The 12,563-nt window shown below is 46.0% G+C and overlaps 1 protein-coding gene across 1 annotated transcript in view; it reads right to left on the bottom strand.

Moving 5' to 3' along the window:
* Positions 1-12,109, bottom strand: part of TNFRSF1B (TNF receptor superfamily member 1B) — a 41,267-nt gene extending 29,158 nt beyond the window's left edge. Inside the window, exon 1 of the mRNA XM_055001968.1 lies at positions 11,997-12,109. Coding sequence (XP_054857943.1) covers positions 11,997-12,059 — 63 coding nt within the window. The 5' untranslated portion in view covers positions 12,060-12,109. The remainder of the gene's footprint in view (positions 1-11,996) is intronic.
* Between the last annotated feature and the right edge of the window lie 454 nt (positions 12,110-12,563).

Below are 12,563 nucleotides of genomic sequence, written 5' to 3'. Positions count from 1 at the left end.
TGACGAACCAAAAAATGAACCAAACGAACCAGCCTAAAATTTCATGGTGGTTCGTCAGAAATGGGATCTGATGAACCGTGGTTCATGAACCACAAACCGGCCTGGTTCGTGCTTAATTTTGGTTCGTATTTCAGTTCATGCCCATCTCTAGCCCTGAATACCAATGACTGGGAGAAAGGGCTGAATGTGCTTTATGAATATGCTCCAATGGCCAGTCTGATTACCTACTTACAATACAGACCAATAACCGAGTTCTGGAAAAAATGGAAGGATTTCTTTGATTACTTAGGCTAAACTAATTGACACAGAAGCTTAGAGACAGGGAGGGAGGGAGAGAGAGGGAGAAATGTTCTGTGGTTAGGTTTAAGGAAATGTGAATGTATTGCTTGTTTTACTCCCAAAGCTATTATACCTATATCGTTTATATGTTTATTGGTTGTATAAGATTGTAGAACATTCAATTTACTGTCTAATTTAGAATCTGTATAACTTTTATATTATGCACTTACTTTCATTTCTTTGCTTTAACAAAATTCTTAATTTTTTTTAAAAAAAAGAACCATCCTGTGTCTTCTCAAGGATGGTGTTATTATGGATCCAGAGGAGTTAGCCGTGTTAGTCTGCAGTAGCAAAACAGTAGCGTCCAGTAGCACCTTTAAGACTAACCAACTTTAGTGTAGCATGAGCTTTCAAGAGCCACAGCTCTTTTCGACGCATCTGACGAAGAGAGCTGTGGCTCTTGAAAGCTTATGCCACAATAAAGTTGGTTGGTATTATTAAGCTGAACAAGATGGATTTTTTGCTTGGTGTAGCAAGACTACGCTGCTGGGGTAATGTAACAAGTCATGAGGCCTACTCTTTGGTTTGTCCCCACACCAGCTTTGCCCCACCTAAAACCAGCATCAAAGCTAACATTATTTATACCCACTCGAGGTTCTGCTGCCCCATTCAGTAAAACACCACATCCCCTCTTCCTTACCAACATTCACAGGTGGGACAATCCCCCCTGCAACATGCAAGGGGCAGCCATGCTCATGAGATCAAGCCTCATGGAACGCCAGGGACCTGTGATCCTTACATGCAAAAAGCATCTGCAGGGGGGGTATATGCAGCACTATTGCTGCTTTGAGGATGGAAGCATTCGATCTTCCCCTGTGCAGTTTCCATGGTCGGAAGCCCCCACAGCCGCTTCTTTGATCCTTGGAAGGGGGGATGGGAATCAGCAATTATCTTGTGTCAATTATTTTTACTACAAGGGCTAAAAGCAGTGCAGGGAGGCAGGGATGCCAGACCTCTGGTGGGGACGCGGGATCCCCCGCCCCCCGCTCCCCATACCCCGCCCCTGCTTACCTAACCAGCGGGGGGCACGCACCTTCCATGCGTGCTCTCCCGTGCGCACTCTCCCGTGGCGCTGCGTGCTCCTGTCTGCAGCAGCCGCTGGGATCAGGCCTGTTTTGGCCCAGATCAGGGTTGCTGTGGAGCGCAGGAGCGCTCCTGCCCTCCGCAGCACTTCAAAACAGACTCGTTTCGGCCAAAATTGGGCTCATTTGGGGCCCATTTTGCCGCGGATCGGGCCTGTTTTAAGGTGATGTGGGACACAGGAGCGCTCCTGTGCTCTGCAGTGCCTCAAAACGGGCCCAATCAGCAGCAAAATGGGCCCGTTCTTGGGCACTGAGGAGCACAGGAGTGCTGCGCTCCACAGTGGCTCAAAACGGGCTCATTTCGGCTCAGATCGGGCCCATTTTGAGCCCCTGCGGAGCATGGGCACGCTCCCTGGGTCCGCGCAATGATGTCACTCTTGAAGTGACGCCATTGTGCTTGTGGGGGCGCACACACGCTTCACACGCACACACACCCCTCTCCCCCAAGGTAAGTGCCAGGCCCCTATCCCCCCACTGGGAAGTTGAGGGGGCCTTGCAACCCTACAGGGAAGCCACTTTTGATCAGAGAAATGATCTTGCACAGGTAGAAGACACAGTACGGGGCAGGGTTAGAGCAGTGTTTCCCAACCTGGAGTTCCGCAGGACAGTGCCAGGAATTCCACAAGAAATCACGGAATAAATAAACATTTTGAAATACTATGAAAAATTCCAAATATTCCTTAAAACAACACAGTTATGAAGGTCATGTTTTGTTGCATTGTGTTTGTGTTTGTTTCAAATTGTTGCAGAGCACTGACGGTACAAATGACAATAATTTAGCAATAACTGAAGGATCAGTTTTTTCTGGCCCATCAATGTCTTCATAGCTAGAAATTCCTCAGGGTTTTTAAAGATTAATTTAGGGGTTCCTCCATGGAAAAAAGATTGGGAAACACTGAGTTAGATGATGGAACTGGCTAAGAAGGCAAAACTTCCTTCACTGATTAGAAAAAAGTCAAAAAGTTTGTTGATGAATGGAAGTAGATAACAATGATCTGGAGATTTGTGTATTTATGGATTAAGGGATTTTGATATTAGAAAAAAGAGAGCTTTTAATCATTACCAAGAGGAGGCGTAGATTTGGCTTAGTATGAATATTTATTTTGGAGACAACTGGAAACCTTTTACTTTAGATTGTTTTTGTTTTTGTTATTGTTTTTCTGTATTTTGGGTTTGTATGTTGATTAGTTGTTTTTGTTTGTTTTATTAGTTTGTGTGTAATTGTAGTATTTTTATGTTTCTTTTAAATTATATAAAACTCTTAATAAAAAAAGGAAACATTGGGTTAGAGTGTGCAACTGGGATTTTGGAGACCCAGGTTCAAATCTGAGAGCCAGTGTGGTGTAATGGCTAGAGTGACGGAGAGATTCAGGTATGATCCCCCACTCTGCCATGGAAGCTTGATGGATGATCTGGGGCCAGTCACATACTCTTAGCCTAACCCACCTCACAGGGTTGTTGTGAGGAAAAATGGAGAAGAGAATTATGTAAACTGCTTTGGGGATTGTCGAGGAGAAAGTGGACTATAAATGAAGTCAAACAAAACAAAACCAATAAACAATAAATAAATACCATTCAACCCTTAATGGTTTTTATCCTACCCCACTGCTTCTTACTGTTAAATGGTTCTCAAGTCACTCTAAAACAGGTGAAACTTGCTCTTTAGCAAAGTCTAAGATCCCAACTAGACGGCTACTGCTCAGTAGATAGGAGATAAGCAGAGAATCTTCTGGAGGGTCAATACCTAGCTGCCAAGATGCACCCCTGAATTCTTCCAGTCTCTTTAAAAAAATTAACAAAACACCCTTAATTCCCTTGCCTCTTGCATCTGATCAATTCTATGATGTTAATATGGGTGTTCTTACGAGGTCGCAGCTGTCTGTGGCTTTCTAGTTTGCTGTTTATGACGAATCTTTGTGTACAGTAATTTCACAGTTACGGCGAGGCAATTCCAAAACAGAGCAAAAGACGGTAAACGTGAGAGTCACACTTAGGCGATAGATCTGACTCATGCTTCCTGTAACACTTGGGTCAGCCAAATCCTGTCTCTGGGCGGTACGTGCGGGGGCGGCGAAGGGGCAGAGGCCTCGTTGCAAAGAGATCCCTATACTTCTGCTTAGCAATATGAGAGAGAGAGAGTACACAACTAAGCAAACATTTAATTTAAAAGGGGAAGGTTCACGGAATGGCTACACATGGCTGTGGCTGGGTAGGCTTGAGCGTGCTTTGCTTGCTGAGGTTTTCCAAATGTGTGGGAGTGCTCTGATGACCTTTTCTTTAAAATTAGAAAATAACACTTTTTTTAAAAAAAAAGCCACCATTTGGAAACTAAAAAGGATCTTGTGACACTTGTATTGTGACACACACTTTTGTGGACTGAAAGACTACTTTATCTGATGCATGCTACATACCCTTCGCTGGCAGATAGACAGACAGACAGAGATCAAGATGGGTAGCTGTGTTAGCCTGTTTGTAGCAGTGGAAAAGAGCAAGAGTCCAGTAGCACCTATAAGACTAACAAAAATTGTCACAGCTCATTTCTTCAGATACAGACAGACAGAAATATGCATAACAGTGGAGTCAATACAGAAATTACATTACAGAGGATCAGCGGGGAAAGTTTGATAAGGTATTCTCAACTTATATGGAACTGCAAACTGCTAAAATATCTATGGAGGTATATAGAGGCCTATAATAAAGAACCCAGTAAGCTATATTATGAACCATTCATTAAAAGGGAGGGTATGAAATGATTGGCAGGATTTCAAATGTTCACATTTCAAAAGGATTGCAATCGAATAGGGGACAAACCGGACACCCTTTGGCACCTTAAAGACTAACAACATTCATTCAGGCATATGGATTGTGACTTTAGAGAGCCACTGGATTTCTGTTCTGCTTTTCAAATCAGCTGAGAGAGACACTAGAAGTTTTCTAAACAGAACTCTGTAATTAGCAGCCCCAGGGGACTCACAATTCACACCAGAGGTACAGTGTGGGAAAGGAAGAACTTAACTCTTCCACCCTTCTCTGTGCTAATTTCCTGACCTCAAAAGTATGCCTAGAAGTGCCATTTACTACACTGATGAGAGAAACCTGCATGCGAAACACAGTCTTCCCCTGGCACATAGAAATGAAGGTTACTCTTCTTTAAAAATCAGAGAAATCTTAACTCTGGAATACTTGTGAACCTGTGATGTTCTTAAACAGGTTTGTATGGCTTCTTTAAAATGGGTTGGCCCACAATTTTTTTCCTGCACCTCCTTCCAAAATAGCATTTTGGAAGCCAGTATGGTGTAGTGGTTAAGAGCAGCAGGACTCTAATCCGGACAGCCAGGTTTGATTCCCCACTCTTCCGCTTGAAGCCAGCTGGGTGACCTTGGGTCAGTCGCAGCTCTCTCAGAGCTCTTTCAGCCCCACCCACCTCACAGGGTGTTTGTTGTGGGGATAATAATGACATACTTTGTAAACCACTCTGAGTGGGTGTTAAGTCATCCTGAAGGGCGGTATATAAATCGAATGTTGTTGTTGTTATTTTGTCATCTCCTTTATACTAAAATGTTACCCAAGCTTTGAACTAAGCGGTTCCATCTTTTTAGCTGTTTTACAGTCTGCTTGTAAACTGAAAGACTGCTTTATCATATCATTTCAGCCTGCTCTATTTTTGATGTGCTTTATAAGCTTTTAAAGCCCTGCCCGGCTTTTATTAATAATAATGATAACTGTGCTTAATATACCACTCTTCTTGACAGATTAGTGCCTCACCCAGGGCAGTTAACAAACTAGCGTTATTATTATCTTCATGATATCCTCCCAGCTGGGGAGCTGGGGCTGAGAGGAGCAGCTTATCCAAGGCCACCTGCTGAGCTCATGGCAGTAGTGGGATTCAAACCAGTAGAGTGCTGATTCACAGCCAAACCACTTAACCACTATGCTACAGCAACTACAGCTATTGGAACCTCCTTCATTATTTCTTTTATTAGCTTGACACTTTTCAATTGATTTTTAAGGGCAGGATTTGTTTTGTATTGACTCTTTTGCATTCCTTGCCAGATTTTTTGTTGTTCGAAGGGTGTGATGTCTTGGAAAGGTCTGGGGAGGTCATATAAATCTCCTAAATAAACAAACATAGTTATGGTGCCGTTGGTTAACAAGAGGCAGGAATTTGAGTTGCTTGACCCCGAGCCCTGCAAAGAGCCAAAGACAGCCCTAACAACACAACACAGCAACACAGTGCTACACATACAGCTTCTTGGAGCAAGGAGAAGCCTTTTTTATCCCACAAGGCCTGCTCTGTTCTGCCCATGTGCATTCTGGGTATTTATCTTCTCTTTTACTGGTACTGGTTTCACAACGTTGTCATTTTGATTTTGGCTCAATTCAGACCCAATGCAAAACCCTAATTTGATTCAACTAACTACGGTTAGTGTTAAAGTCCAGAGTAAAACCAGGGCAGAAGTTCCTTGCTGGGAGGCCAGCCAGGAACAGGGGACATGAGAAAGCAAGCCAGATCCGGTAGAAGGGTGAGGGAGAAGGAGCCAGAGATGGAGGGGGGAAGCAGAGATGGTTGCAAGGGGGACAATGGGATTTCCCCTTCATCACACTCTTGGGGAGCTGAGAGGCTGGACTACAGACTGGGAAGTCCCCAATTCAAATCACACCTTCACCATTAATTCACTTGCCCCACTCCTTCCCCTCACACAAGGCATAAAGGTTACAAAAAGATAACATTTGTCCTGAAGCCCGAAGCAGTCTGAAAGAATAGTATCAATGTGTATTACTAAAGAAAGTAGGAAGGAAACATTATCAACAATGGTGTTTTGGTTTAGCAGTCTGAATGTGTAGAATCAATGCAAAGTATTACTAAAGAAAACAGATGGAAACACTTTATCAACGATGGTGTTTTGGTTTGGTTTCAAAAACGACATATCTGGAATTCACAGATTTCAAATCAGTGTTTTGCCCTCAGATTTATAATCAATAAGCTGTCTGTCATAGATAACATTTTCAACTTCTGAGTAGCCACTGCAACTCGTGTCATCTCTATCATGATTAGACATTCAGGAAGTAACACAAGCCCTAACCTGGATAGCTCAGGTGAGCCTGATCTCATTAGATCTCAGAAGCTAAGAAGGGTCAGCCTTGGTCAGTAATTGAATGGGAGACCTCCAAAGAAGACCAGGGTTGCAGAGGCAGGCAAAGGCCAACCACCTCTTAGTCTCTTGCCATAAAAACCCCACCGGGGTCACCATAAGTCAACTATGACTTGAGGGCACTTACCCCCACCATATAACACAAATCTTGTCACCCCAAAGGGGTAACCCTGAGTGATCTAGGAAAAAGGATCCTGTACGAGAATGGAGTATATTTCCGGCTCATGTACAGCCATCAGGTCCACTGGCTTAAAAATAATTTTGGATACATGCACTTTTTGCTATGTGCTGATTTGCAAATGTAGCAGCCAGGATTGCTTCATCAAGGAAGAGAATGGCACGGGAAGAGAGAGAGAGAGAAATTGAATCCTCCTCTCCCTCTGCTGTTTTCTCTTTTTAAAAAGCAACTTCTGATCTGCTTTGACTCCTGCTGAGGAAAACTTGAAGGTCCCTGTTAGTGGGGAGTTTTCCAGTCAGAAAATGGCAAAGGAAGGAAAACAACCAACTTCCTCCCATGTTTCTCTCCTCCTTGATATGTATATACCCACCATTTTCCTGAGCATCTCAGGAACCAAGGCAGGCAAAACAAATCAATAACAATTTTATAAACTAACACGAAAACAACAGATATAAAAACATTAAAAGCCGATCTGGAAACTATCTAAAAGGCTAGCTGTGTTCCAGACAACTCACTTCCTACCCTGGTGCGCCTTCAGAGGGCGCTGCTGTGGGGCTGCCAGATGAGGCAGCCTGTGCCTCCAGAGACTGCACTGCAGTGGGAAGCCCAGGCTGGGATCAGGTCAGAGCAGGGGGCAATGCCCACCCTCCTGCCTTCACCTAGCTGGGATCAGGCGTGGAGCAGGTGGTAATGCCTGCTCCCCCCCTTCACCCGGCCAGGATCAGAAGCAGAGCAGGTGGCAATGTCCGCCCCTTGCCTTCACCCAGCCGGGATCAGGGGCGGAGCAGATGGCAATGCTCTCCCCCCTTCACCCAGTTGGGGTCAGACACAAAGTAGGTGGCAATGCCTGCTCCCTCCTTCACCCGGCTGAGATCAGTAGCAGAGGAGGTGGCAATGCCCCCCCAGCTGGGGTTAGGAGTAGAGCAGGTGGCAATGCCTTCCCTCTGCCTTCACCCAGCCAGGATCAGGCACAGAGGAGGAGGCAATGCTCGCCTGCCCGCCCTCCCCTTTCTAGAGCCTGTTGTATTTTTCCCACAATGGGCTTTGTTACTAGTGTAAAATAAGCAAGGAACATCCAAACTGTAGTTAAGTCCCAGGCAGCCAAATTTCCAGATAACACCACACATAAAACACACATGAAGCTGCCTTATCCTGAATCAGATTTTGGTTTACCAAGGTCAGTATTGTCTGCTCAGACTGGCAGCTGCTCCCCAGGGTCCCAAGCAGAGGTCTTTCACATAACCTACCGCCTGGTCCTTTTAACTAGAGATGCCGGGAATTGAACCAGGGAACTTCTGCATGCAAAGCAGAGGCTTATCCACTGAGCCTTTAGCCACAGCCACACCAAATCATTCAAAATGGTGAAATCCCAGAAAGGCTGTGAAGAGCTTCCAACAGACAGCAAAAAGATAGCTAGGTTCCAAAGAAAATAAACGCAAAGTGGTGCTCATATGGGACAAGGGAGGAAATAGTAAATTTTCAGAACTTGCTAGCGAGTTTGAGCAGGCTGGGCCTACCCAGATCTTGAGGTTGTAGTGAGAAGTTAGCTGAAAATGTCAGCTCAATAAGCAGCCGCAGTAAACCAGGCAACCTAAAGAGTCACACAACTGGCCCTGCCCATCCAGTCACGTGATATTATTCACAGGTGCGCCCATGCAGTGTGGGAATGCACAACGCCAATGCAGCTGCATGATGCTGGAAATCATTACAAGGGAGATGAACGGGGAGAATTGCAAGGATCATAATGCAATTACATAAACCTTGGACTACATTTCAAATAGACTGTATAGTTCTGATCAACCCAACTCAAATATTATGGAACTAGAAAAAATCAAGGCTGCTAAAATAGTCAAGGGGTTGACTCATCTTCCTTAGAACAGATGCTAAACAGTTGGGCTTTCTTAGGAAAATAGATAACGGCAATGAGCTTCGGCAGGTTTACGAGGAAGTAAGTCTGACTCAGGTCAGCGGAAGATACTCCCACGTAAATTTCAGGTAGGCAGCCAGATTGTTCTGAAGCAGAAGAATAGGTCCAATGGCACCTTAAAGACCACCTAGATTTCCAAGGTATGCGTTTTTGAGTCAAAGCTTCCTTCGTCGGATACGAGCAAAGAGAGCTTCCCCTCTCGAAAGCTCATACCTTGGAAATCTAATCTGTCTATAAAGTGCTATTGGATCTGGATCTTGCTCTCCCAAATAACTGTGCATGCAATTGCAACCAAAGGGGGACAGGGGGGAGATCGTAAAATTATGCACGCTCTGCGACAAACAGGCCAGTCTTTTTACTCTAATGCCAATACTCAGTATTACTAGATGAAAAAGACCGCCAGGCAACAACTTCATCTGAGGAAGGCCTTGGGAAGGTTTCTCCCTGCACATGGATATGACCCTATATCATGCTCATGTTGATTTAGAAGATGTTTAATGACTGCCTGTAACTCGATTTTTAATATTTTTTTGAAATGTGATTGTTTCATTATTTTTAATTTTACTCTTATTTGATCCCCTGACGAAGCCATTTATAAAACGAGTCAGGAATGGATCCTAAAGGATCAACAAACAACTTTCCTATTGCATCTCGCTCTTCTCTTACTGTTCACATTAAGTGCAACCCTCTGCAGACTTACTCTACACTAAACCCATAGAAGTCAATGAGCTTAGACAGAAGTAAGTCTGCACGGGAATGCGCTAGTCTTTGAATTGGTGTTCCTAGCTCTGTTGCATTGTTGATCAGGGGTCTCATGTTGTATGATTAGATGTTTTGTCCCCTCTCTTCCTTTATTCTGCAATCTGCCTTGACTCTCAGAGAGACAGGTAGGGTATCTATAAGCTGCATAAATAAATAAAGACTAACACAATTCCTTTTTGACAATTAACTCGTGGAACTTTGTAGCACAGGGTGGTCAGTATTATAGAGGAGTTTTAAAATGAATTTAGACAAATTGAGGGAGGGGGGAAGGGCTGGAATCCTGGATAAATCGTGGGAAGGTTGAAATACAATTATAGTATTGTCGAAGGCTTTCACGGCCGGAGAACGATGGTTGTTGTGGGTTTTCCGGGCTGTATTGCCGTGGTCTTGGCATTGTAGTTCCTGACGTTTCGCCAGCAGCTGTGGCTGGCATCTTCAGAGGTGTAGCACCAAAAGACAGAGATCTCTCAGAGATCTCACTGAGAGATCTCTGTCTTTTGGTGCTACACCTCTGAAGATGCCAGCCACAGCTGCTGGCGAAACGTCAGGAACTACAATGCCAAGACCACGGCAATACAGCCCGGAAAACCCACAACAACCATAATACAATTATAAATTAACCTTTGTGTTTGTACGCCTATCAAATGATTCTCTGCAATGACATTCAGAAGCGCCATTCTGTCCCACATGTCAGAACTCTGCTACCCTGTGTTTAGGGCTAAATTCACACATGCTGCTGCCCTTCTATCCCCTCTGCATATGTTAAAAACAGTTTTAAATGAGTATAAATTTGTTGCTAAATAAAGCAATGGCCAAAAGCAGGAGAAAGAAAAGAGCTTTAAATAGCCCATGTGACTATGGGCTACTGCTCGTCAACAAGTATTAACTCAGTGGAGCCTCCATGTTCAGAGGCAGTCTACCACTGGATGCCAAACTAAAGAGGAACCTCTTTCAGGCTCTGTTTGCGAGCGTCCAGAGGCATCATGTCAGCTGCCCCGAGAAACAGCAAGCCAGGGCCGATTCCAGACGGCCCCCTGCCTCGCGAAACGTTGCGCGTCGTCGCTCGTCGTCGCGCAGAAAACGCGAAATATCACGTTTTCTCGCACGAGTTTTGCGTGACATCGCGCAAAACTCGCGTGAGAAAACGTGATATTTTGCGTTTTCTGCGCAACAACGCGCGACGACGCGCGACGTTTCGCGAGGCAGGGGGCCGTCTGGAATCGGCCCAGGTTGGCACTTTAGGGGTTCAGACTAACTTGGCCTTCATAGTTCCCTGGTGACTTTGGGACTCAACATAACCTACCTCTCAGGACTGGAAGAAAGAAATGGGAACCCTAAAGATAGCACAGGGCTTCTAGCGAAAAAGGAGGTGAGGTAAAGTGGGACTAGCATCTAGGCAAGCCAGGTTCGATTCCCCACTCTGCCACGGAAGCTTGCTGAGTGACTGGGGGCCAGTTGCACACACTCTGCCTAACCTACCTCACAGGGTTGTTGTAAGAAAGGAATGGAAACTTTACACACAGCCCAAGCCTTCTAAGAGGAAGGAGGTGAGATAAAGTCGGACTGGGATTTCAGCGACCCAGGTTCGAATCCCCACTCTGCCATAGCTCACTGGGAGACTTTGGGGCAGTCACACACTTAGCCTAACCTACCTCACAGGGTTGTTGTGAGGATAAATGGAGGAGAGGAGAATGATACAAGCTGCTTTGGGTCCTCAATTGGGAGAAAGGTGGGGAATAAATGAAGTAAAACGAAACATTCAAAACAAATAAACAATAAATACTATTCAAACTTGGAAGCTTATTGGGTGACCTTAGACCAGCAATTCTCTCTCACACTCAGTTGCTCAGAGGACAAAACAGAGAACTTGAGAATGATGTTGAAAGACGCTTTGTGTTCCCAGGGGCAGGGGGGAGAAAAAAGTTGGACAAGTGAAGTCAAATAAATAAAATTAGTCAAGCCGAAACAAATCCCCCACTTTTAACTTGCTTTGACCCAGCCAAAAAGGGGGGGTGGGGGGGTGGGAATCACCCAAAGAGGTAAACAAACACCGGGTTCCTTTCCCTGAACTGAACATGGGTGGATTTCAACTTCTCTTCCATTAACAGCTTTGACTTATTGTCGAAATATTGTCAAAGGCTTTGACTCTCCAGAGTTTATGCCCTGAAAATCCTGTTGGTCTTTATGGCCTCCAATCTCGCTCTCCCATCATCAGAGAAGAGTTTCAGCCCGTGTTGGTCTGCTAGAGAACTGCAGGAGGCAATGGCGATTTGCAGACCCGCGAGATTTGCAGGGCACGAGCTCTGGAGAGGCAGCACTGGCTTCTTTAGGGTTAGGCTCCAGCGGCATCTTAGAGATCAACGAGCGGGAAGAGGCAGAGCTTCAGGGTTAGAGTCCAGCGGCACCTTGGAGATCAACTCGATTTCCCCAGACTTTTGCCCAGGGAAGGGGGCGTCTTGCCAGCTGCTGGCCAGCTGCCCCAGGAGGGTCTCTGCCCAGGAGGATCCCGCGGGGAAGGGAGCTCCGAGTCACACACACACCCCCTGCTCACCCACCTGCGCTTCCAGCAGCGGCAGCAGCCACAACAGCACCAAGGAGCCGCCGCGCGTCCTCCCCATCTCGCCGCCCGGGCGCAGAAAGCGAAAGCAGCTGCCGGAGCCGGCCCGGGTCAAAGCGAGAGAGAACGGGGCGGGCTCGAGGAAGGGGCCGGGACTCGGGCTCGGGACCTCCCGCGCGCAGCCTGCGAGGCCGGGCACGGTTGCCAACCTCCAGGGGGCGGCTGGAGATCTCCCGGAATTTCAACGGAGCTCCAGGTCATAGAGAACAGTTCCCCAGGAGAGTGGAGGGTGGACTCTATACCCCGCTGAGGTCCCTTCCCACAGCCTGCCCTCTCCTGGCTCCACCTTGCGAATCTCCAGGAATTTCACAACCTGGAGCTGGCAACCGTAAGATGGACCACTGGCAAGCTCTGAATTGGGAAATTTATGAAGATTTGGGTGTGGAGCCTGAGGGAGGACAGCAGGACTTTGATGTCGCCCAGTCCACCCTCCAAAGTAGCGCTGTGAGCGGTGTCCGAGTATAAGGCAGCTCTGTATGAGGAATTCCTTCCTAACGGCACAGCC

This window comes from Eublepharis macularius, chromosome 17, assembly GCF_028583425.1.
Source record: "Eublepharis macularius isolate TG4126 chromosome 17, MPM_Emac_v1.0, whole genome shotgun sequence".
Lineage (NCBI taxonomy): Eukaryota > Metazoa > Chordata > Lepidosauria > Squamata > Eublepharidae > Eublepharis > Eublepharis macularius.
This window is presented reverse-complemented; position numbering and strand designations above follow the sequence as displayed.